The sequence below is a fragment of the Pagrus pagrus genome (assembly GCF_965226575.1).
Source record: "Pagrus pagrus genome assembly, chromosome: 14".
In the NCBI taxonomy this organism is placed as follows: domain Eukaryota; kingdom Metazoa; phylum Chordata; class Actinopteri; order Spariformes; family Sparidae; genus Pagrus; species Pagrus pagrus.
The window spans coordinates 2,165,936-2,192,833 of record NC_140198.1 but is presented as its reverse complement, the minus strand read 5'-3'; the positions used below and the strand labels follow the sequence as shown (position 1 = coordinate 2,192,833).

The window sequence follows — 26,898 nt, the reverse complement described above, 5'->3', positions numbered from 1 at the left end:
GATCATCTTGATTTAATCGTGGCAGCCAAAATCGTGATCGTATCTATCACTCCTATTGTTTCTGATGTACAGGTGCATTAGAATGTCATGGGAGAGTTTATTAAGGCCTATGTCACTAATTCAATTCAACAAGTGAAACAAATACATTATATATATGTCCATTACACACCGAATGAAACATCCCATGTATTTATTTATTCAGTTTATTTTAATAGTAATAATTATGGCTAACATTCAATGAAGACCTAAAATTCAGTATCCCCAAAAAGTTAAATATTACAAAGGAACATTTTTTTTTCTTTCTTTCTTTCTTTTTTATTCAGTCATTATTCAATGGTATACTAAAACCTATATGAAAAAAATTGCTTCTCACTGTTCTCAGGTCAAATATTTATATGCGATTAAAAATGCGATTAATTTCGATTAATTAATTACAAAGCCTCTAATTAATTAGATTAATTTTTTTAATCGAGTCCCGGCCCAAATATATATATATATATATATATATATACATATATATATACATATATATATATATATATATACATATATATACATATATATATATATACATATATTATACATATATATATATATATATATATAAATATATGATCATTCTGAATTTGCCCCCTCATGGCTTGTGGTGATTTGCAATTCCAAGTTGTGGTGGAAGGGAGGTTGAACAGGGCGACACAAACACAACATGGAGTCTATATAACGCTGCAACAGAGGAGCTCTTCATTGGAGTTGGTGGATGTTACAGAGATGCTCAAAGTAGCTCTTACTATTACTGTTTCTTCACTAGTTTTCCAACATGATGTGAAATGTTGACCTCTATCACCTTCATTGTTTAATTTTATGATTTGTGAAACCTGCTGCGTGGAGAGGGGGGGGTGCTTTGGTACAGATATGTAGAAAGAGTTCGTACAATCAACACTTTCTCAAGAAATGATCTCTGATTCATGGATTTCCTCACAGTTTTGATATCTAATGCTTATAAGTTCTTCTCAAAGTCTGAATATATGTATATAACATTAACTTCTTTAGCTCTAATTGTTACTACTTCCATGATGAACTTCCTGAACTCAAACTTAATTACTTATTGATTCTGGGATACGCAGTGATATCTATAACTGGAAGAGCTGCAGGTTTGTGTTGTGGTTACCATGACTTAACGTGGTCTTTGATACACAGATTGCCGTTTATTGTGACATTCACAGCACTGTGTTGTTCTTTCAGGTTGATGGAAAACTACACATACAACAGCGACATACTCCAGCTGGAAGGGTTAAATGTCTCAGAGGATTTTACATACCCCTTGTTTCTTTTTCTCTTCTTCTCCTACTTGTTCATAATTGTTGCAAATTTAAGCATTGTTGTTCTGGTTTTCGTTGACAAAAACCTCCACCAGCCGATGTATCTCCTGTTTTGCAACCTCTCAGTTAATGACATACTAGGAAACTCTATTCTGCCACGTTTGCTTGTGAACATGTTGCTGCCTCCGCCTGAGCGCCTCATCAGTTATTATGAATGTGTGGTCCAAGCTTTCACCGTACACATGTGCAGCACCTGCTCTCACACTGTGCTCATGATTATGGCCTTTGACAGATATGTGGCCATCTGTAATCCTCTGCGCTATGCTGCCATAATGACCAACAAAATGCTAATCAAGCTCACAGTTTCTGCCTGGGGAGTGGCCTTTGTTCTGGTCGGAATTCTTCTCAGTCTGACCATACGGCTGAACCGATGTAGGACGATGATAAGAAGTCCGTACTGTAACAATGCCTCTTTGTTCAAACTCTCATGTGAGGATGTGTTCATTAATAATATCTATGGCCTCACTTTCACTGTCGTCCTGTTCACCTCTTCGATAGGCACCATGGTTCTCACTTACACAAAGATTACAGTCGTCTGTCTGACCAGTAAGAACAAGTCTTTGAACAGTAAAGCCATGAAGACCTGCAGCACTCATCTGGCTGTGTATCTGGTCATGTTGCTCAGTGGATTTTCTATAATTATTCTGCATCGCTTCCCTCAGTACTCAGACTACAGAAAATTTGCTGCTATTTTGTATCACATCATCCCCAGCAGCCTTAACCCCATTATTTATGGCATGCAATCCAAAGAGATACGGAGGTTTTTATCTAAGCCCAAGAAGGTTTTGCCATCACTGTAAAGACGACTTCCGAATGTTTTGTTTGTTTTGTTCTCGGGACCTTATTTTCCTGTTCAAGAGGATGACAGGTGGTGTGAATTATACAACTTAAAAGAACTTGAGATGAATCACATTTTCTTCAGTAGTGTCCTCAATATAATCCATGCTTATAAGTTGGCTACCTTTTTTCTCTGTGTGTTGAAATACAAATGAATGAATGCAAAATAACCTGATTTGATAAACCATAATATATACATATACGTATATATATATATATATATATATTTCTAAGCAGTGTACTTTCACCTACAAACTGTACTCAGCTAAAGTACTTCAGTAAATTTATTTAGTGTAAACGTGTTGCTAGCACATTTAGCTAATTTCCAACCGTGCATGTATGACTGTATATGTGACAATAACACTTGATTAGGTGTGTGGTATTTCCCCGTGGTTGTAAATGAATCCTGAAAATATGGCGTCAAAACTGACTACAGAGTTGAGTTGACACCTCTGACACAGCAAAAGGCCATTATGAATTTTTCTTACTTCTGCAATGATGTTTACTTTTAAACATTACATTAATGTAAATGTTTGGAGTTGATATCCTATTCTGTGATTTAAAGGGTGTTATTTTCATAACAAATAAAAAGAAAAGTGCTGGTTAATTTTGATCATTTGCTGTATATCTACATACCCATCTAAAAATCGTATCAACTACAAACTACCATGTCATGATGGTGTGTAAATACTATGGGTCGACTCCTGTGTTTTATTATTAGAAATCAAGGAGAGTGAAAACTGATATTTGTGACCAGTATTCATTTAAATGAAACTCTTTGTGTCAACATTTTGAACTACCAGTGATGAAATAAACCTAACTTCAATTTACTCAAGTACTGTTCTTAAGTCTTATGGCCTGTAGTGATTTTGCGATTTCTTCACAGCTTAACCTTAAGCTTGGAAAAGTTTTGACTGGTCAAAAACAAGAGAAGTTGTGGTGGAAGGGAGGGAGAGTGAACAGGGCGACACAAACACAACATGGAGTCTATATAACGCTGCAACAGAGGAGATCTTCATTGGAGTTGGTGGATGTTACAGAGATGCTTAAAGTAGCTCTTACTATTACTGTTTCTTCACTAGTTTTCCAACGTGATGTGAAATGTTGACCTCTATCACCTTCGTTGTTTTATTTTATGATTTGTGAAACCTGCTGCGTGGAGAGGGGGGGTGCTTTGGTAAAGATATTTACAAAGAGTTCGTACAACCATCACATTCTCATGAATTGATATCTGATGCATGGATTTCCTCACAGTTCTCATACCTAATGTTTATAAGGTCTTATCAAAGTCTGACTTTAACATTAACTTCTTTAGCTCTAATTGTTACTACTTCCATGATGAACTTCCTGAACTCAAACTTAATTACTTATTGATTCTGGGATACGCAGTGATATCTATAACTGAAAGAGCTGCAGCTTTGTGTTGTGGTTACCGTGACTTAATGTGATCTTTGATACACAGATTGCCGTTCGTTGTGACATTCACAGCACTGTGTTGTTCTTTCAGGTTGATGGAAAACTACACGTACAACAGCGACACACTCCAGCTGGAAGGGTTAAATGTCTCAGAGGATTTTACATACCCCTTGTTTCTTTTTCTCTTCTTCTCCTACTTGTTCATAATTGTTGCAAATTTAAGCATTGTTGTTCTGGTTTTCATTGACAAAAACCTCCACCAGCCGATGTATCTCCTGTTTTGCAACCTCTCAGTTAATGACATACTAGGAAACTCTTTTCTGCCACGTTTGCTTGTGAACATGTTGCTGCCTCCATCTGGGCGCCTCATCACTTATTATGAATGTGTGGTTCAAGCTTTCGCCATACTCGTGTGCAGCACCTGCTCTCACACTGTGCTCATGATTATGGCCTTTGACAGATATGTTGCCATCTGTAATCCTCTGCGCTATGCTGCCATAATGACCAACAAAATGCTGATCAAGCTCACAGTTTCTGCCTGGGGAGTGGCCTTTGTTCTGGTCGGGATTCTTCTTGGTCTGACCATACGGCTGAACCGATGTAGAACGATAATAAGAGGTCTGTACTGTAACAACGCCTCTTTGTTCAAACTCTCATGTGAAGATGTGTTCATAAATAATATCTATGGCCTCACTTTCACTGTCGTCCTGTTCACCTCTTCGATAGGCAGCATAGTTCTCACTTACACAAAGATTGCAGTCGTCTGTCTGACCAGTAAGAACAAGTCTTTGAACAGTAAAGCCATGAAGACCTGCAGCACTCATCTGGCTGTGTATCTGGTCATGTTGCTCAGTGGATTTTCTATAATTATTCTGCATCGCTTCCCTCAGTACTCAGAGTACAGAAAATTTGCTGCTATTTTGTATCACATCATCCCCAGCAGCCTTAACCCCATTATTTATGGCATGCAATCCAAAGAGATACGGAGGTTTTTATCTAAGCCCAAGAAGGTTTTGCCATCATTGTCAAGACGACTTCCAAATGTTTTGTTTGTTTTGTTCTCGGGACCTTATTTTCCTGTTCAAGAGGATGACAGGTAGTGTGAATTATAGAAATTTAAAGAACTTGAGATGAATCACATTTTCTTCAGTAGTGTCCTTAATATAATCCATGCTTATAAGTTGGCTACCTTTTTTCTCTGTGTGTTGAAATACAAATGAATGAATGCAAAATAACCTGATTTGATAAACCATAATATATACATATACGTATATATATATATATATATATATATATATATATTTCTAAGCAGTGTACTTTCACCTACAAACTGTACTCAGCTAAAGTACTTCAGTAAATTTATTTAGTGTAAACGTGTTGCTAGCACATTTAGCTAATTTCCAACCGTGCATGTATGACTGTATATGTGACAATAACACTTGATTAGGTGTGTGGTATTTCCCCGTGGTTGTAAATGAATCCTGAAAATATGGCGTCAAAACTGACTACAGAGTTGAGTTGACACCTCTGACACAGCAAAAGGCCATTATGAATTTTTCTTACTTCTGCAGTGATGTTTACTTTTAAACATTACATTAATGTAAATGTTTGGAGTTGATATCCTATTCTGTGATTTAAAGGGTGTTATTTTCATAACAAATAAAAAGAAAAGTGTTGGTTAATTTTGATCATTTGCTGTATATCTACATACCCATCTAAAAATCGTATCAACTACAAACTACCATGTCATGATGGTGTGTAAATACTATGGGTCGACTCCTGTGTTTTATTATTAGAAATCAAGGAGAGTGAAAACTGATATTTGGGACCAGTATTCATTTAAATGAAACTCTTTGTGTCAACATTTTGAACTACCAGTGATGAAATAAACCTAACTTCAATTTACTCAAGTACTGTTCTTAAGTCTTATGGCCTGTAGTGATTTTGTGATTTCTCAACAGCTTTACCTTAAGCTTGGAAAAGTTGTGACTGGTCAAAAACAAGAGAAGTTGTGGTGGAAGGGAGGGAGGGTGAACAGGGCGACACAAACACAACATGGAGTCTATATAACGCTGCAACAGAGGAGATCTTCATTGGAGTTGGTGGATGTTACAGAGATGCTTAAAGTAGCTCTTACTATTACTGTTTCTTCACTAGTTTTCCAACATGATGTGAAATGTTAACCTCTATCACCTTCGTTGTTTTATTTTATGATTTGTGAAACCTGCTGCGTGGAGAGGGGGGGTGCTTTGGTAAAGATATTTAGAAAGAGTTCGTACAACCATCACATTCTCATGAATTGATATCTGATGCATGGATTTCCTCACAGTTCTCATACCTAATGTTTATAAGGTCTTATCAAAGTCTGAATTTAACATTAACTTCTTTAGCTCTAATTGTTACTACTTCCATGATGAACCTCCTGAACTCAAACTTAATTACTTATTGATTCTGGGATACGCAGTGATATCTATAACTGAAAGAGCTGCAGCTTTGTGTTGTGGTTACCGTGACTTAACGTGGTCTTTGATACACAGATTGCCGTTCGTTGTGACATTCACAGCACTGTGTTGTTCTTTCAGGTTGATGGAAAACTACACATACAACAGCGACACACTCCAGCTGGAAGGGTTAAATGTCTCAGAGGATTTTACATACCCCTTGTTTCTTTTGCTCTTCTTCTCCTACTTGTTCATAATTGTTGCAAATTTAAGCATTGTTGTTCTGGTTTTCATTGACAAAAACCTCCACCAGCCGATGTATCTCCTGTTTTGCAACCTCTCAGTTAATGACATACTAGGAAACTCTTTTCTGCCCCGTTTGCTTGTGAACATGTTGCTGCCTCCGTCTGAGCGCCTCATCAGTTATTATGAATGTGTGGTTCAAGCTTTCGCCATACTCGTGTGCAGCACCTGCTCTCACACTGTGCTCATGATTATGGCCTTTGACAGATATGTTGCCATCTGTAATCCTCTGCACTATGCTACCATAATGACCAACAAAATGCTGATCAAGCTCACAGTTTCTGCCTGGGGAGTGGCCTTTGTTCTGGTCGGGATTCTTCTTGGTCTGACCATACGGCTGAACCGATGTAGAACGATAATAAGAGGTCTGTACTGTAACAATGCCTCTTTGTTCAAACTCTCATGTGAGGATGTGTTCATTAATAATATCTATGGCCTCACTTTCACTGTCGTCCTGTTCACCTCTTCTATAGGCAGCATAGTTCTCACTTACACAAAGATTGCAGTCGTCTGTCTGACCAGTAAGAACAAGTCTTTGAACAGTAAAGCCACGAAGACCTGCAGCACTCATCTGGCTGTGTATCTGATCATGATCCTCAGTGGATTTTCTGTAATTATTCTGCATCGCTTCCCTCAGTACTCAGAGTACAGAAAATGTGCTGCTATTTTGTATCACATCATCCCCAGCAGCCTTAACCCCATTATTTATGGCATGCAATCAAAAGAGATACGGAGCTTTTTATCTAAGCCCAAGAAGGTTTTGCCATCACTGTAAAGATGACTTCCAAATGTTTTGTTTGTTTTGTTGTGGGGACCTTATTTTCCTCTGAGAACAGCTTGTTTATTCACTTAAGGAAAAAATAAATATTTCTGAGTTTGTATTGTTCCCTCATTATTGTTGTAAGTATTACAATTCTGAGGTTGAAGTTCTTCTCCAAAACTACATAGTGCCCCATTAAAACCAAAGTTACAGACATATATTCAAGTCAAGCACAAGCTGGCACTGCAAACTTAGGGAGTCAACGTTTTTAGCTGCATTGCTTAGAACAGGAATCCTTCCTCTGGCTCTGAAATTGGCAGAGTTAAAAATATTCAAGAGGACGACAGGTTGTATCAATTATACGAATCAGAAGAACTTGAGATGAATCAAATTTCCTTCTGTAGTGTCCTGAATATAATCCAGGCTTATAAGCTGGCTACCTTTTTTCTTGCTGTGTTGAAAAACAAATGCATGAATGCTGATTAAACTTATTTGATAAACAATCATATATATATGTGTGTGTGTATATATATATATATATTAGGGCCGGGACTTTAACGCGTTAATTAAGATTAATTAATTACACAAAAATTAATGCATTAAAAAAATGAACGCATTTTAATCGCACTTATTTTTGCACCGCGGAACGTTTCTCACTGGATGAGTTTCAGGCGTACCGATTATACTGGAGCACAATTATTTAACGAGTTAAAAAGCCGCCGACACTGGCGCCCTGGCAATAGCAGCATAAGCAAGACAGCACCACTGTCCAGCTCCTCTCTCAGGCCGGCCTTGAAAGTCGTCAGATCATGTCTGTGACTGGACACATGAGAGCAGCTAGGGACGGCGCTCTGATCCGCCCTGGCAACATATAGCAACATAAGCAAGACAGCTGGACTTTCAACGCGTTACACCAACCACAGCACGCTGTCCAGCTACTCTCTCAGGCCGGCCGTGAAAGTGAAAGTGAAAGTTAAAACTTTACCGAACAATCCTTGTCGCTGCTGAATCATTATGGGTGATTATTTATTATTTATTTCACTCGTAAGGCCGTGTAATAAGCGGGATAATGTATAGTTACATTACATTATCCCTTACTTACATCAGGCTGAGTTCAACAAATCAATTTATGCTACTGCGATTTAAGTAGTTAAATACAGTAATCATCATAGTGTAGTGGCAGGAAAGACCATTTACCAAATAACGTGTTACATAAACATTTTTCATTGTGCTGTGCTCTAAAAATAAACTAACAAACTAGTGTAGAGTCCTGTATAAGGAATGTTCAGCTTAAATTTTCCCCTTAAATTTAGGTTCTCTGGAAAAGTGCATCTTATCAGGTAATCGTTAATCGATCGATAAGGTCCATCAACTAACGATTAATGAATTAATCGAAAATTTGCATCCCAAGTCTATTGGTCTTGGTTAAGTACCACCTTGAAAAAAAACAAACAATGTTTTGTTGCTAAAGCTTATGTATTCAGTCATTATTCAATGGTATACTTAAACCCATATGAAAAAAATTGCTTCTCACTGTTCTCAGGTCAAATATTTATATGCGATTAAAAATGCGATTAATTTCGATTAATTAATTACAAAGCCTCTAATTAATTAGATTAATTTTTTTAATCGAGTCCCGGCCCTAATATATATATATATATATGTGCATATATATATATATATATATATATACACACATATAACATGTGTCTTTTGTTTTTACCTTTCCATTTTAATCACACATTTAGCTAACTATTTCAACCATTCAGGCCAGAAACCAGGACTGAGTAGCCGTTTTTATACTGGACAGCAAGCCGCCAATTTGGCTGTCCTTTTTGCGGCTAGGTCTGCGAATTTAGACAGAGCGCGGCATATTGGGGGTCTGTTTTGGTCCGCCAATATGACGCCTCGGAGGGTACACTTTTAGCCTCCTCCATTGCTATGTAAATCCAAGGCGTCAATGTGCCGGCAACTGCGTGACATGGGCGGAGGTATCGATGACGTGCACTTTTGTGCGACCCACAGCCAGGAGTTTTGAAAGCAGGAAACAGCTGATCACAGCAGTGAGTTCATCACTTCATCCTCGGACGTCAAGATGAGCAACTGGAAAGCCGCTGAGATCCGTGAGATGCTAACCATCACAGCCGAGAGAATCATTAACAACCAGATCACAGGGACTGTGAAAGATGGTATTTTGTACGAAAAGGTGGCCAAGGAGCTTAGCCAATGAGGCTTTCGACCAGGAGAAAAAGCAGTTGTTTTACGTCACTGTTCACGCACAATTTCGTGCTTCATGTCACGTCACATGTTTACGCCTACCCCAGTGGCGGCTTTTTTGCAAGGGAGGAATATTACATCTCCGTTTCACATAGACAAGGTGGCAGATTGCAGCCTTTACCTGGCTGCAATTGTGGCGCATTTTCTATCTAAAAGGGGCTACTGATTGTTTTTCATTTAACCAGAAAGAGCTGCCAAGCCACTAGCACACTCCTTAAAAAAGAGGCAGTAATTTAATTTTCAACTTGCTTCGCCCCTGATATATTCGATTCACACCAAACATGTTGAATTAAGGGTTTATATTGATAAACTCAGACAGTGATGGTTGGAACAGTGAAAATAAAAGAAGTGTTGTCTGGTTTGAATGAAGTGTGTCATACAATAATAAAATCACTGTTTCTGCAAATGGACTCTGTTGCATTTGGTGAGGCTGTTTGTGGTTAAAAAAAAGGATCTTATTTTAAAAAAGGTCCGTCTGGAGGGATTATTTCAATAATTTTGACAAAATCTTAGAGTAACTATCTGAGATTGTAAGCGAGATTGCAGTTGTCAATATGACCAGATGTATCAATATTTGGGACCAATATTTATTTATAAAAATTAAACTCTTTGTCAAAACTTTTAATTACCAGTGATGAAATAAACCTAACTACAATTTACTCAAGTACTGTTCTTTAGTACAATTCTCAGGTACTTCACTTCAGTATTTCTATTTTCTGCTACTTTTTACTTCCTCTTCACAAAATTGATTTGATACATTAAGTGTGTTTATTTATCAAAGCCAAAGTAACACATTTTTAAATTACTGTAGCTTATTTTATCTGCCATCTGACAGAAAAATCTAAGATACCGATAATTTGAATGCTGACTATCTGGCCAATAATCAGTCCAGCCTTATCAACTACATAAATAAACACACATTTCATGTATTAACATGCTTTCATCATTATCATATGCTTTGTTGGACTCAAAAGGATGAGTTATAGTCAATAACTCAACGTATATTTTACTTTCTTCCATCATTCGGTTTTTGGTAAAAAGCGAAGTAAATCTTAACGGCCATTAAATATCAATCTGAATTTGCCCCCTCATGGCCTGTAGTGATTTTGCAATTTCTCAACAGCTTAACCTTAAGCTTGGAAAAGTTTCGACTGGTTAAAAACAAGATAAGTTGTGGTGGAAGGGAGGGAGGGTGAACAGGGCGACACAAACACAACATGGAGTCTATATAACACTGCAACAGAGGAGATCTTCATTGGAGTTGGTGGATGTTACAGAGATGCTCAAAGTAGCTCTTACAATTACTGTTTCTTCACTAGTTTTCTAACATGATGTGAAATGTTAACCTCTATCACCTTCGTTGTTTTATTTTATGATTTGTGAAACCTGCTGCGTGGAGAGGGGGGGTGCTTTGGTACAGATATGTAGAAAGAGTTCGTACAACCATCACATTCTCATGAATTGATATCTGTTGCATGGATTTCCTCACAGTTTTCATATCTAGTGCTTATAAGTTCTTATCAAAGTCTGAATATAACATTAACTTCTTTAGCTCTAATTGTTACTACTTCCATGATGAACTTCCTGAACTCAAACTTAATTACTTATTGATTCTGGGATACGCAGTGATATCTATAACTGAAAGAGCTGCAGGTTTGTGTTGTGGTTACCATGACTTAACGTGGTCTTTGATACACAGATTGCCGTTTATTGTGACATTCACAGCACTGTGTTGTTCTTTCAGGTTGATGGAAAACTACACATACAACAGCGACACACTCCAGCTGGAAGGGTTAAATGTCTCAGAGGATTTTACATACCCCTTGTTTCTTTTTCTCTTCTTCTCCTACTTGTTCATAATTGTTGCAAATTTAAGCATTGCTGTTCTGGTTTTCGTTGACAAAAACCTCCACCAGCCGATGTATCTCCTGTTATGCAACCTCTCAGTTAATGACATACTAGGAAACTCTTTTCTGCCACGTTTGCTTGTGAACATGTTGCTGCCTCCGTCTGAGCGCCTCATCAGTTATTATGAATGTGTGGTTCAAGCTTTCGCCCTACACGTGTGCAATACCTGCTCTCACACTTTGCTCATGATTATGGCCTTTGACAGATATGTTGCCATCTGTAATCCTCTGCGCTATGCTGCCATAATGACCAACAAAATGCTAATCAAGCTCACAGTTTCTGCCTGGGGAGTGGCCTTTGTTCTGGTCGGGATTCTTCTTGGTCTGACCATACGGTTGAACCGATGCAGGACGATAATAAGAGGTCTGTACTGTAACAACGCCTCTTTGTTTAAACTCTCCTGTGAAAATGTGTTTATTAATAATATCTATGGCCTCACTTTCACTGTCGTCCTGTTCACCTCTTCTATAGGCAGCATGGTTCTCACTTACACAAAGATAACAGTCGTCTGTCTGACCAGTAAGAACAAGTCTTTGAACAGTAAAGCCTTGAAGACCTGCAGCACTCACCTGGCTGTGTATCTGGTCATGTTGCTCAGTGGATTGACTATAATTATTCTGCATCGCTTCCCTCAGTACTCAGAGTACAGAAAATATGCCACTATTTTGTATCACATCATCCCCAGCAGCCTTAACCCCATTATTTATGGCATGCAATCCAAAGAGATACGGAGGTTTTTATTTAAGTCCAAGAGGGTTTTGCCATCACTGTAAAGACGACTTCCGAATGTTTTGTTTGTTTTGTTCTCAGGACCTTATTTTCCTGTTCAAGAGGATGACAGGTAGTGTGAATTATACAAATTAAAAGAACTTGAGATGAATCACATTTTCTTCAGCAGTGTCCTTAATATAATCGATGCTTATAAGCTGGCTACCTTTTTTCTGTGTGTGTTGAAATACAAATGAATGAATGCAAAATAACCTGATTTGATAAACCATAATATATACATACATATATTTCTAAGCAGTGTACTTTCACCTACAAACTGCACTCAGCTAAAGTACTTCAGTACATTTATTTAGTGCAAACGTGTTGCTAGCACATTTAGCTAATTTCCAACCGTGCATGTATGACTGTATATGTGACAATAACACTTGATTAGGTGTGTGGTATTTCCCTGTGGTTACATTAATGTAAATGTTTGGAGTTGATATCCTATTCTGTGATTTAAAGGGTGTTATTTTCAGAACAAATAAAAAGAAAAGTGTTGGTTAATTTTGACCATTTGCTGTATATCTACATACCCATCTAAAAATCGTATCAACTACAAACTACCAGGTCATGATGGTGTGTAAATACTATGGGTCGACTCCTGTGTTTTATTATTAGAAATCAAGGAGAGTGAAAACTGATATTTGGGACCAGTATTCATTTAAATGAAACTCTTTGTGTCAACATTTTGAACTACCAGTGATGAAATAAACCTAACTACAATTTACTCAGGTACTGTTCTTAAGTCATTTTCAGGTACTTGACTTGAGTATTTCCATTTTATGCTACTTTTGACTTCCTCAAATTGATTTGATACATTCAGTTTGATTAGTTATTGGAGCCAAAGTAACACATTTTTAAATTATTGTAGTTTATTTTACCAATAATTAGAAAAATAGTATGGTAGGTACAGTAAAATCATCATTAAAATGGTGAGGAAATAAATAATTTTATTATTTTATATCGATTCAAAGAAATAGGTTAAAAACAAAATGAAAAGATTATTATTATTATTTTTAATAAAAACAGAATTTAGAAAAAGTAAATAGAAAACAGAATTCCGGAAAAATCCTGTGTCGTGGCACTGAATTCTTTGTGCCCTGAAGTCATTATTCCACCACCTGGTCACTGCTTGTATCTGATAACTTCAGATTGATAAAATGTTTCTGTCACTCCAAACTCAAAGTACACTACTTTAAATTAGTTCCGGATAACAGGATATGGGTGCATATATGCATGTGCATTAATATACAATAAAAGTCAAATGTGTAATGCTGTTATGGTAATTTTGGTTGTAGTTATTGAGTTAATTATTAATCAGAGTTACAAACAGTTTAGTACCTTTTTATGAGACTGATTTGGTGAATTGGCAATCTTTTCCCTTCCTCAAGGGTGGTGCCCTGAGGTGGTTTAATGTAAATTAGATCTTATTATTTATCATAATCAATAATTATCCCTGATAATCATTAATTATTATTGATAGCCACACGTAACCCAAATCTCCCTATTAATGTTGCATGAAGCACTACATATGGTACCCCGTGCGAGGCAGTGTACTGTTAGCAAATGTTCATAAATGTGGAATGTTAATTTCAGCATGATTTGGACAGTGCTAAACAGGACATGCAAACAGGTCAGGGCTGAAAAAGGTGAGAAGGATATTGGGGGGGGGGTGTTCTTGCACAGTGTGCGGTCCACCTCCCCGTACTGCACATCCTCCCTTTTGAAGAACTCCACAGCTGTCTTCTCCCTGGACTGGAGGGTGTACTTGACCGTTTGAATGGCACTGAATGTTGAAATGTTCATGTTTCCACTTCTATGGTCAAGGACCTCATTCATCAAGCTAAAAGAAGACTCGACTCTGGGTCCATGAAAGATGCTGTATACATACTGTATCCAACGTTACCATTTTAGTCGACAAAAAGTCTTGGCATTTTAGTCTAGTTTTAGTCAAAGAAAATCCAAAGTATTTTAGTATAGTTTTAGTCAATAGTCTTTTTTTAGTCTTTGAAGTCTTTGCAGATTGACAGTAATGTTAATCACAATTAATCTAGTCAAACCACTAGATTCATTTTAGTCTTTTTCTCACTCATCTCAGTTTTATCAGGCAGGAATACATTTATTGAAACACGGGTTAACACGTGAAATTACTCTGTAGCACGTTTCACCAGAGAAGCTCTGTTTGTACTCGCTGCACTTAGCACAGAGCACCGGTGTTGTGTGTGCTCCTCACTCAGGTGCACACACACACACACACACCCCCCCCTGGCAGCACAGGAGCAGAAAAAACTGAGGCGCATTCAGTGAAGGCACTTTTTGGATTGTAATTTAAAAGTCTGTGACGAAAAAAGAGACACATTGTATTAAGTTTTTATTTGATTAAGTAGATTTTGTCTCGTCTTTTTTCGTCAACAAAAAATGCGTGTTCATTTTCGTCACAGTCAGTGTTTAAGGGCATTGATTTCGTCTCGTCTTCGTCTCGTTTTCGTCATGAAAAAAACCATTGTTGACGAATATTTTTCGTCTCGTCTGACGGAATTAACACGCGCGGTGAATCGATAAGACTGGAGGAGTGCGAAAAGCTCCTTCTTCTTCGTGTTTAACAGCGGTTGTCGTCCAGCCAAAGATACTACTGATTACTACTATCCAGCCGTTTTGCCACACACACGCCTCTAGCGTTATGGCGGTGAATTGCAAGTCCTCTGCTCCACGCTCCCATGTATAGAAATCCATATCCGCTCCCGCTCCACTCCCCAACACCCCTCCCCCCTCCCAAAAAACATTTTCTCATCGGTTCTACACGATTCACGTGGATGACCTATTTTGGATTCAAAACGGCGAATTTCGCCGAAAGGTGAGGGATTTGCATGCCTGATTGTGGTGGGAATTGATTTATCAATCAAATGTATAACCCATTTGATTAACTGCCACTTTGAGCCATTTGCTATTGCCGCTATCGATTCAAGTTGAAAGTGCTCTGTATAAACTGTAAGAATTTCAGTTTAGCATTTGAATATCCTGCATTTGTTGCATTCTAGTCAAGCTGTCACAATTTGATGACAATTGAAGTGTTCCTCATGTTAATCACAGCATGCCACCGGCCTGTGATACAAAGAAGTTTGACTGTTATTGCCTTGCATTCAAGTTAGTGCATGTTGAAAGTTTGGTAAGCAAAGTTACGTTTGTAAACTCTGTTTATCTTTATTGGGACCAATCTGTATGCCTACAAGAGCCACTAGATTGTGCCATAGATACCCGTCCTCCACAGGAAGCTGCCCCCTATAGTGTAGGCCATAACACAGTTTGATTAGGCTAGTGTATCCCCCCCAAGCTACACTACAGAGTATCTGCCAAAGCAACACCATAGCCAACCACACTGATTGTTGTTGGACAACTTGTTTAACAATGGAGAGCCCCTGTGTATAGCAATTTATTTCTTCCCTGGCACAAAGTGTAAAACCTGGCTGCCCTGAAGTCATTAGCAGGTTAAATCTCAGTGAGTGCAATGAAGAGATAGAGTCCCTATTTAAGGACAAGTGTGATGCGCAGACTGCATCCACAGACCGGTTGTTAAGATGTTTGCTTCTGATCTTCCACAGGCAAACCAGCCTTGCTGTTCAGAGCAAAACAACCCTAGAACAAGAGGTAGAACTCCTTAGAGTGCATAATTCCAGTCTCCTCCATGAAGTTCAGATTGCTAATAAGAAAGCCATGTGCTATTTAGATGACCTGCACTCAGCAGAGTTAGATCCTTGCTCACACAAGGAGGAGTTGTTAAGGCTTAGGTCAGAACATCTTTCACCACCACAGTCATCAAGCCAATGTGATTCTGGTTACTCTGATTCACATTCCTCCCTTGATGAAAGGTCAACTCCCTCTCCACTCAGAAGAAGTGAACAATTCCCAACTGACTCTAAGTCCTTGGGAATAAAGTAAATTCCTCAACCTCCACTGAGAGACAGAGATAAGAGTAATATGACTTCCCATCTACCAGAAACAGACTGTGAGGTCAGAGGTAGTTTATTCACCAGAAGATACCTACTGTTCCCAGTCTCTGATGCGTGACACCTTCATCAGTGCCCATCCCTCTGAAAGGGGGACCAGATCACTCCAGTAGTGCCCCACCTACTCTCTGCACTTCCATGAGAGTGATAACAGCTGTCCTGTCCCTGCCTCTCAGCTAGACAGAACTGCAGCATGTGATGTCAATGTCCATGGAAACGTTAGCTTAGAGTGCCCCCGCCTGAAGAGCTTGAGTTTATAGCTAGGGACATTGAACATTTTCAGCCAGACAGCTGCGATCGCCATGTTGAGGATTACCTTAGTGTACTTGACCATAGTCTAATTGACTTGGAGGAAGACAGGTGAGGAACAGAACCCAAGCTGCTTGAGGTCCAGTGTGAAATATCCCCAGTCAGTCAAGATTTGGGGTGCCATGTCCGTTGCAGGTGTTGGTAAACTCTGCTTTCTTAAATCCAAGGTCACCGCAACAGTCTACCAGAATGTTTTAGAGTACTTCATGATTCCTTCTGCTGAGGATCTGTATGGAGATGCAGATTTCATCTTCCAGCAGGACCTGGTCCCTGCCCATACCGCCAGAAGCACCAAAACCTGGTTTGATGCCCATGCCATCACAGTGCTTGACTGGCCAGCCAACTCGCCAGACCTAAACCCCATTGAGAATCTATGGGGTATTATCAAGAGGAAAATGAGAGGCACCAGACCCAAAAACAAAAAGAGCTGACAGCAAGCATCAAGGAAATCTGGGCTTCCATAACTCCAAGGCAATGCGACAGGCTGATTGCAGTGATTAAGGCAAAGGGATTCCCAACCAAGTATTGAAGATTGACATATCATTTTGAAAGTACCATATTTTGATTGATTTGATGCGATCCTAATTTCTTTCTTTTTTTCTGCAAAAACTGAGAAGTAAATGGTGATTTCTTCACAGTATTCTAATTTTTTGAATTCCTGTTTTCGTGGGTTTTAAGAGCTGGAAGCCCAAATTATGTACAAATAAACAAATTAATACTTGAAATCGTTTAAATTGTGGGCCCTGAATCTATAATCTATGAAAGTTTAACTTTTTGAATGGAATATTGGAAATAAATAAACTTTTCCATGATATTCTAATTATTTGGAAAGGGTCTGTAAAAGTGCCCAAAAAGTGTTGGTTAATTTTTCTTAACTGTAAATACATATATATGCTGCAAATACACACACACACACACACACACACACACACACATATGTATTTATATGCGTCTAAAAATCGTGTCAACTACCAACTACCAGGTTATGATGGTGAACAAGTACTGCGGGTCGACTCCTATGGTTTTTTCAGGGCCGATGCCAATTAGTAGGAATCAAGGAGAGTGAAAACTGATATTTGGGCCAATATTCATCTATAAAAATGATTCTCTTTGTGTCAAAATGTTGAACTACCAGTGATAAAATAAAAATAACTACAATTTACTCAAGTACTGTTCTTAAGTACAATTTTCAGATACTTCACTTGAGTATTTCATTTTTCTGCTTCTTTTTACTTCCTCTTCACTAAATTGATTTGATACATTTAGTATGATTAGTTATCCCCCTCATGGCTTGTAGTGATTTTGCAATTCCTCAACAGCTTAACCGTAAGCTTGGAAAAGTTTCGACTGGTCAAAAACAAGAGAAGTTGTGGTGGAAGGGACAGGGAACAGGGCAACACAAACACAACATGGAGTCTATATAACGCTGCAACAGAGGAGATCTTCATTGGAGTTGGTGGATGTTACAGAGATGCTCAAAGTAGCTCTTACTATTACTGTTTCTTCACTAGTTTTCCAACATGATGTGAAATGTTAACCTCTGTCTCCTTCATTGTTTTATTTTATGATTTGTGAAACCTGCTGCGTGGAGAGGGGGGGGTGCTTTGGTCCAGATATGTAGAAGTAGAAGAGTTCGTACAACCGTCACATTCTCAGGAATTGATATCTGATGCATGGATTTCCTCACAGTTTTCATATCTAGTGCTTATAAGTTCTTATCAAAGTCTGAATATAACATTAACTTCTTTAGCTCTAATTGTTACTACTTCCATGATGAGCTTCCTGAACTCAGACTTACTTACTTATTGATTCTGGTACACAGTGATATCTATAACTGGAAGAGCTGCAGGTTTGTGTTGTGGTTACCGTGACTTAATGTGGTCTTTGATACACAGATTGCCGTTCGTTGTGACATTCACAGCACTGTGTTAATCTTCCAGGTTGATGGAAAACTACACGTACAACAGCAACACACTCCAGCTGGAAGGGTTAAATGTCTCAGAGGATTTTACATACCCCTTGTTTCTTTTTCTCTTCTTCTCCTACTTGTTCATAATTGTTGCAAATTTAAGCATTGTTGTTCTGGTTTTCATTGACAAAAACCTCCACCAGCCGATGTATCTCCTGTTTTGCAACCTCTCAGTTAATGACATACTAGGAAACTCTATTCTGCCCCATTTGCTTGTGAACATGTTGCTGCCTCCATCTGAGCGCCTCATCAGTTATTATGAATGTGTGGTCCAAGCTTTCACCGTACACATGTGCAGCACCTGCTCTCACACTGTGCTCATGATTATGGCCTTTGACAGATATGTGGCCATCTGTAATCCTCTGCGCTATGCTACCATAATGACCAACAAAATGCTAATCAAGCTCACAGTTTCTGCCTGGGGAGTGGCCTTTGTTCTGGTTGGAATTCTTCTTGGTCTGACCATACGGCTGAACCGATGTAGGACGATAATAAGAAGCATGTACTGTAACAACGCCTCTTTGTTCAAACTCTCCTGTGAGAATGTGTTTATTAATAATATCTATGGCCTCACTTTCACTGTCGTCCTGTTCACCTCTTCTATAGGCACCATGGTTCTCACTTACACAAAGATAACAGTCGTCTGTCTGACCAGTAAGAACAAGTCTTTAAACAGTAAAGCCTTGAAGACCTGCAGCACTCATCTGGCTGTGTATCTGATCATGTTGCTCAGTGGATTGTCTATAATTATTATGCATCGCTTCCCTCAATACTCAGACTACAGAAAATTTGCTGCTATTTTGTATCACATCATCCCCAGCAGCCTAAACCCCATTATTTATGGCATGCAATCAAAAGAGATACGCAGGTTTTTATCTAAGTCCAAGAAGGTTTTGCCATCATTGTAAAGAAGACTTCCAAATGTTTCATTGTTTTATTGTTCTGGGGACCTTATTTTCCTCTGAGAACAGCTTGTTTATTCACTTAAGAAAAAAATAAATTTAAGTTACGCACATGTATTCAAGCACAAGCATGGCACTGAACTGTATGTTACAGCGAACTTATCGAGGAGTCAACTTTTTTAGCTGTATGGCTTAGAACAGGAATCCTTCCTCTGGCTCTGAAATTGGACGAGTTAAAAATATTCTAGAGGAAGACAGGTTGTGTGAATTATAAGATATAATTAGAAGAACTTGAGATGAATCACATTTTCTTACTGTCCTAATCAATGCTCATAAGTTGGCTACCTGTTGAATGAATGCAATGTAACCTCATTTGTTAAACAGGACTTAGTGATTGTATTTTATTTAACCAGTAACAGCTGCCAAATCACCAGCAGACTCCTAAAAAAAAGAGCCAGTAATTTTATGAATGTGAATTAGTTTAATGAAAATAAAAGGGGTTTTCTCTGGTCTGGTATTATGTGCTATGTATGTACTATGTATGTATTATGTATATTAGCGGCTCCAAGAAGTGACAAATTCTCCTTGCACATAACTGCAGTTGTCAATATGACCAGATTTATTGTGATTTTAATCTTTGTTGATAATTTTTTCTCCATCACAGTCATGTATTTCTTCTAGCGGTAATGGAGAAATACAAGGTGTTACTAATAATATTTTAGTAATATATTACTACAGTCACGTCATGTAACGCATAACAATCAGCGTTACCGACCGAAGTGAAGCGTTTATTGTCGTTTTTTAAACAATCGATCAAAACCAACATGACCATATTAATATAGGCTGTGTTTAATATAGCCAAGCCTATAAGTTCTTTGTTGAGTGTCTGTGTGACTGAAATGAGCCATATTTCGCTGGCCCAATGATGAAGCCTAATCCTCCAAGCACATTTAAATTTACAATATTGAATCACATATGCCCATGAGTTCCTTGTTCTGTGGACTAAAATAAAAAGTCATAGAAAAAGAGATTTTCTTCTTGTCATGTCATTATAGGCTACATTATAGAAGTAATAGGTCTATTGTGTTTCATAAGACTAATGCCACGTTAAGACCAAATGCACAACAGATGCTGAGAGTTGCCAGCTACATTTCCAGCAGGCCCAAAGAACTTCTCCTCACTGCAGCAGCTGCGACGCAAAGCTTGCCAGCTAACTCCACAATCTGAGGAACGCAAAGTAAGTAAGCACCGAGCTGCTATCCCTGCAAAGGAAAGGAGCGACCAGTTTCCTCCACCTGCTGTCTTTCATCAGACCTTGCATAGCAAGAACAGCATTGTTCAACATTGGAATTACAACCTTCTCCTGCTTGGCTCATCAGCCAAAGAACCACCAGCACCTTTCCTTCAAAGACTGGTAACGTTGAACTGGGCCTTGATGGCATACAGCATAGCATAGCACAGCTAAGCACAGGACTTTTAACTCTGGTTGATGTAATGCACATGTGTTCAATCTATGTGTTTGTTCACTGTTTCGGTATGTGGAGGTGGGCGCGGTCGAGGTGCGGGTGAGAGAGAGAGAGGTGGAGGGGGCTCAGGAGAGCAGTGCCAGGTGAGTGATAGGCAAAGCTGGCAATGGTTTACTAATCACAGTCTCCCTTTAAATGCAGTAGCGCGCTGGACCTCAGATGGGAGGTGGACGGGAGAGCAGCTGGGAGAAGCTGCAGACCGGCGATTAAAGACGCGATCGGACCCCTTTTTGTTGTATGGTTTATATTGAGTGTTTGGAGCAAATAAAGCCAGGCTCGAAAACAAGAACTGTGTGCGTCATTCCTGTCGAGACTACCCACGGTAGCACTACACAGTGTTATTGTGATCTCAGGTCAGGTTATTGGTAGTTTGCTTTGCTACACGCCTATTCTGACGTTAGTTAAATTATGCTTCACACAGACTCAGGGTCCTTGTATGCAGCTAACCATCTTCTATAACATGGCAGTACGTCACACGAACACACTTGTGAGCACACGATGCGAGAACCACCATTGTTTCTTTGTTCTGCCAGACACACGTGTGTATACAGGGGTTGAAATTAAGCTGTTTTACTCGCCAAATGTGAGTAATTTTTGTATTTGTCGAGTAATTTATGAAGACCACTTGCCACTCTGGCGAGTAATCTGAAAAAATAAAAGCCCATCATATCTTTCTTGTGTAGAAGCTTTCAATGTGAAGCAGCAAAAACAGGAAGTCGTGTGTTTTGATCAGCAACTTAACACATCTCCCGTGAGTTCTGGGATGGACGCCTCTCATTGGCGGTTAGGTTTAGGCATGAGGAATGAGGAATCAGGGTAAGCCAATCAGAGGCAGAGTAAGGCGGGTCATCCCAGATGATCCCGCGAAAATCAACACCACTTCCCACAGCTAGTTGTTCGTACTTTGTAGACCTTTTTCCCGCAGCCTATAAACTATTGTTTCCCTCCACATTCCCGATTTAGCTACTCCATTACGTGGAGATTTCTTGTGGGGGGGCAGCCCCCAAGAAAATAAACGAGGACGGAGGATGAATCGACCGACAGCGTCTCAGCCCCCACCTCGTCTCAGTCACAACCGTCGAAATATGTTCGGAAATTTAATGAGAAGTGGCGCTACACTGTGTCGGGTGAGGCAAGAACATGGCTTGAGTATAGGGCCAAAGAGGGCATGATCTGTACAGTGTGTCGTTCACACTCTAAAGACAAATGCAACTCATTCATTGTTAGAGGTGGGTGCAATTCATCGATGTGGCGATGCATCGCGATGCTTCACATGACGATTCGGCATCGATTAATTAACGTCGATGCTTTGCTAGGTCCGCACATTTAGACAGAAGGCGGCAAATTGGCGGTCTGTTTTGGTCCGCCAATTTGACGCCTCTGAGGGTACACTTACTGCCGCCTCCATTGCTATCTAAATCCGAGGCGTCAATGTGCCGGCAATTGCGGGACATGGGCGGAGGTGTCGATAATGTGCACTGTTATGCGACCCGCAGCCGGGAGTTTTAAAACCAGGAAACAGCTGATCACAGCAGTCAGTTCATCACTTCATCCGCGGATGTCAAGATGAGCAACTGGAAAGCCGCTGAGATCCGGGAGATGCTACCGTCTCCTCGGTCTCTGTAGCTGACAGCTAGCGGACACAACCAAACAGCTAGTAGCTGCTGACTGTCAGCTGTTGTGTAGCGGCAAGCTACGAACGGTCGCTACTTTCAAATTAAAAGCCACCCGCTAAGAACCCAGTTCTAAAATCCAATGGGGTGCAATGTAAAGCTCTTATTTTGAAGACAACTTTATTGTCACTGATCACTGCCCAACTTCGTGCTTCACGCCACGTCACGTCACATGTTTACGCCTCATTAAATCCAGGGCTTGACTGTTTTCAGTGTTTTCCGCCAATAGAGGGGGCTCTCCTGCAAGTGGAGCTTTCCCTGGTCAAAGTTAAGTAGGTCAAAGTGCAAATGTTTACATAGTCATAAAATAAAATATTTTGTGTCTTTGACAAATACAAGTCAAATGTTCAAAAAACCTTGTTATTTACTTTATGAGTGTAGTTTTAGAGGAACTGAGTTAATTGATAGGCTATTTATTTACAAATATAGCCACAGATGAAGACAAAATCAATCTTGTATGGAAAAAAACATTAAAAATTTCAATAATCGAAGAATCGTGGCCAATAATCGAATCAAAGCTCCCATAATCGAAATCGAATCGAATCGTGAGGTACCCTTGTTGGAACACCCCTATTCATTGTAGGACGTCCAACAATGAAACTAGAAAGCATTACCTTTCACGAAAGCTCCAAGTCACACCGTGATAGTATGACGATAGTGATAGTATGTGATCACCGTGATAGTATGACGATAGTATGACATGTAAAATGTTTCTGTATATATGCTGCTAATAAATATTGTGAAGAGAAGAGACACAATGCGATTACTATGATTGAAAATCAATTTAGACAGACATACGAAAAAGTAATTCTAACAAATGGCAATTTAATATTTTTGTCTAGTAAAAATTTTCATCTACTCGCCAGTTGTCTGGTAAGCCAAAAAGTTAGTTTCAACCCCTGTGTGTATATAGTACATGTTAGTGTGTTTTCATCTTTGTGTTAAATAAAAGACTTTTGAACCTTCATGCTGTCTATTTAATATTGCGAAATAGTGAATGTTGTCAACCTCTACTCCTCTACTCTTGTATTTTATTGCTATCTATTTTATGTAAAGAACCTTGGTCAACCTAGGTTGTTATAAGGTGCTCTATAAATAAACGTGACCTTGACCTTGACTCTGTCAAGTACTCCCAAAACCCTTTGACCATTACTAGCTGTTATGGTAATATTGGTTGTAGTTATTAAGTTAATTATTAATCAGTCACCAACTGACAGTTTAGTACCTTGAGACTGATTTGGTGAATTGGCTATCTTTTCCCTTCTTCAAGGTTAGTGCACCGAGGTGATCTAATGAAAATTGGATCTTATCCCTGATAATCATTAATTATTATTGATAGCCAAATTTAACCAAAAACTCTCTATTAATGTTGCATGAAGCACTACATCTAAGTGCAATAAATGGATCAAAAGGACGCTGAAATAAAAACATCATAATGCCGCCTTCTAAAAAGCTTGAATTCATGCTTCATCAGGTCTGTTGGCCAGGCGACAAGCACACAACTTGTTCCCTGAATGGAATTCAGATCGATCAGAGCTATGCTGTGCTGAGACATATTTCCAAAACTTACCAGGTAGTCCTACTTTCTAGTTCACTTCCTTTCACGGAAGCTCCTTTTTGTCCAGTCTCGGTAAGAGAAGATGTGTTGTCGTACTGGTCTGTGTGTCTGCAAAGGGCCACGATTAGCGATTATTATCCTCTCCTCCATTGTTGTTCATGAATGTCCAGACATCAGTGACATGAACGTGATGATGTCAGTGTGAACGTCAATGCTGATGGGCTTTTGCGCCGCAGCATCATGCAAAAATTTTGCAAGAGTGACAAATCATTCACACCACCCGGAGCGAGAAGCAAATTTGCTTCTAATCACGTCACATCATTGACTTTGTATGTAATCTAGTTGCACAAATAGTTTGCGTTGCATTTGGTCTGAACACAGCATAAGCCTTCAATTAAAATTATTTATTTCAATTTCATAATATATCAGTTTGATCAGTTGTCTGGTTGCAGCTCGATTATCAAGACTTATCATTTAGAGATTTGCATGTTAATAAAAGTTCTGTGGCCATCACAATAACCTCTTAACGTTGCATCACTCTATCTGAGGTAGTAGCAACATATCCCCTGAAGATAAAATCATGACTATAAAACATTGGAGCTAGTGGAAACTCTCAGCAGTGAGAAAGAGAAGACAGACTGAAAACTGACACTCAAACTAGGTATTACTGATCTGCTCAAAATGTTTGATCAAACATTTGAACAACAATTGTTAAGACATTTTAATTCAATGCTGTCTGGAACCAGCTAGAATAACACTGATGATTTTCAGGGAGGAAAATGCTTTTTAAAAGGTGCAACAATTATGTAAAGATATTATTCAAGCTGAAAATTGGATGAAAATGTTAATTGAACCGAAATTTGCATTAGAGAATTTATACTGAGCTGAAATTTTCAGTTGAGTACATTTTTTAGATCACTTTCAGGAATTAAGCTCTTAACATTATTGTTTTGTTCTTTCAGGTTGATGGGAAACTACACCTACAACAGCTTCACTCTCCAGCTGGAGGGATTAAATGTCTCGAAGGAGTCGGTCTACCCTGTCTTTCTCTTCTTCTTTTTCTCCTACCTGTTTATAATGGTTGCCAATGTGGGCATTGTTGTTCTAATTTTCAATGACAAGAGCCTTCACCAGCCGATGTATCTCCTTTTTAGCAACCTGCCATTTAATGACATTATTGGGAACTCTATCATGGTGCCTCGTTTGCTTGTAGACATTTTGCTGCCTCCGTCTGAGCGGCTCATCAGTTATTATGAGTGTGTTGTTCAAGCTTTCACTACACATATGTTTGGTACAACTTCTCACACTGTGCTCATGATTATGGCCTTTGACAGATATGTGGCCATCTGTAATCCTCTGCGCTATGCTGCCATAATGACCAACAAAATGGTGATCAAGCTGACAGTATCTGCCTGGGGAGTGGCCTTTGTTCTGGTCGGGATTCTTCTCGGTCTGACCATGCGGCTGAACCGATGCAGGACGATGATCATGAATCCTTACTGTGACAATGCCTCCCTGTTTAAACTCTCTTGTGACAGTGTGTTTATTAATAATGTGTACGGCCTCACTTTCACTGTCGTCCTCTTTACAGCTTCTATAGGCACCATGGTTCTTACTTACACAAAGATTACAGTCGTCTGTCTGACCAGCAAGAACAAGTCTTTGAACAGTAAAGCCTTGAAGACCTGCAGCACTCATCTGGTTGTGTATTTGATCATGGTGTTCAATGGATTGTCTGTTATTACTCTTCATCGCTTCCCTCAGTACTCAGATTACAGAAAACTTTGTACCATTTTGTTTCATATTATCCCCGGCAGCCTCAACCCCATTATTTATGGTGTGCAGTCAAAAGAGATAAAGAAGTTCTTTTCAAAGAAGATTTTGCCAATATTATAAAGTTTCAATATTTAGCTTTGTCTAATTATCAATACAAATTAGTGTTGTCATGTTAGTGTAATTTCTAACTTCAATACAATGCCTGGAGAAATATCAATATTCAACACCACAGCGTAAAATTAAACACTGAGGGCATAAAAGATAATTTTAAAAAGGATTGTGTACTGTGTGTTAAGCACAACATCATGTAAATTAATTTGCCTCTGGAGGAGGTGGGACTATGTTGGCACTGCAGCGGTGCATGTGTCAACATGCTGTCAGAGAAGAGAGCAGAAACACAGCTGGTACTGTGATATCGATTATGCAAAACAAATTAGTCTTGAAACCATGTTAAATATTTCAATATTTTTGACAACACTAATACATATACATAAAATCTGTACCCTATTCTACAACGCATACGAGATTTTTTTTTTTTTTTAATTAATCTCAATAAACTAACAGTAAATTAACATCAGCTACAAAAATGATGTGGATTCCTTTGATTGGACCATTCTAAACATTTACTCTTTTTTAATGATATACCATCAAAATTTAACCTGTAATGTTTTTTTTATTTCTGTACAATGAAAGCATTAAGTGTGTTATACAATAATTATGGATGTCCCAATCAGGTTTTTTTTACCCCAAACCCGATCCGAGTCATTTAATACTTAGTATCTGCCAATACCGAGTCCCGATCCGATATTTAGCCCTAACTAATATTTTCCTAGATAATACAACTGCATTAAGAAAAAAATACCTGCATCCAAGCTGTTCCTTAAAAGGTTTTTTTTATTTTGTTGAAACAAAGTAAATACTTTAGTATGGCTTATTCTTATTCTGCATATGCTATTGCAACATTGGTTTTCATTTGTTTTTTGTTTTTTGTTTTTTAACAAAAACAACCAAGTAAACAAAGTCAGTAACTAAACCCTGATCCTCTACCACAGCGATGGGCAGGTTATCCAGAGCGATGAATTCAGTTCC

At 38.8% G+C, this 26,898-nt stretch overlaps 7 protein-coding genes across 7 annotated transcripts in view; 6 read left to right on the top strand and 1 right to left on the bottom strand.

The window, feature by feature from the left end:
- The window catches only part of siah2l (seven in absentia homolog 2-like), a 120,431-nt gene that overhangs the window by 69,528 nt on the left and 24,005 nt on the right, over positions 1-26,898 (bottom strand). The window lies entirely within an intron of this gene.
- On the top strand, positions 1,241-2,179 carry LOC311269023 (olfactory receptor 5K1-like; the record flags this gene model as incomplete). Its single annotated transcript, XM_084373005.1, has 1 exon — positions 1,241-2,179. The coding sequence occupies exon 1, from the start codon at positions 1,247-1,249 to the stop codon at positions 2,177-2,179; it is 933 nt and encodes a 310-aa protein (XP_084229131.1). The 5' UTR covers positions 1,241-1,246.
- On the top strand, positions 3,722-4,732 carry LOC311269022 (olfactory receptor 5K1-like; the record flags this gene model as incomplete). Its single annotated transcript, XM_084373004.1, has 1 exon — positions 3,722-4,732. Exon 1 carries the CDS (start codon positions 3,728-3,730, stop codon positions 4,730-4,732), a length of 1,005 nt encoding a protein of 334 aa, XP_084229130.1. The 5' UTR covers positions 3,722-3,727.
- On the top strand, positions 6,216-7,151 carry LOC311269021 (olfactory receptor 5K1-like; the record flags this gene model as incomplete). The annotated part of the gene is made up of 1 exon (XM_084373003.1): positions 6,216-7,151. The coding sequence occupies exon 1, from the start codon at positions 6,219-6,221 to the stop codon at positions 7,149-7,151; it is 933 nt and encodes a 310-aa protein (XP_084229129.1). The 5' UTR covers positions 6,216-6,218.
- Positions 11,156-12,094, top strand: LOC311269020 (olfactory receptor 8G17-like; the record flags this gene model as incomplete). The annotated part of the gene is made up of 1 exon (XM_084373002.1): positions 11,156-12,094. Exon 1 carries the CDS (start codon positions 11,162-11,164, stop codon positions 12,092-12,094), a length of 933 nt encoding a protein of 310 aa, XP_084229128.1. The 5' UTR covers positions 11,156-11,161.
- LOC311269019 (olfactory receptor 8G17-like) lies at positions 18,350-19,282 on the top strand (the record flags this gene model as incomplete). Its single annotated transcript, XM_084373001.1, has 1 exon — positions 18,350-19,282. One exon carries the CDS (start codon positions 18,350-18,352, stop codon positions 19,280-19,282), a length of 933 nt encoding a protein of 310 aa, XP_084229127.1.
- On the top strand, positions 24,979-25,929 carry LOC311269018 (olfactory receptor 8G17-like; the record flags this gene model as incomplete). The annotated part of the gene is made up of 1 exon (XM_084373000.1): positions 24,979-25,929. Exon 1 carries the CDS (start codon positions 25,000-25,002, stop codon positions 25,927-25,929), a length of 930 nt encoding a protein of 309 aa, XP_084229126.1. The 5' UTR covers positions 24,979-24,999.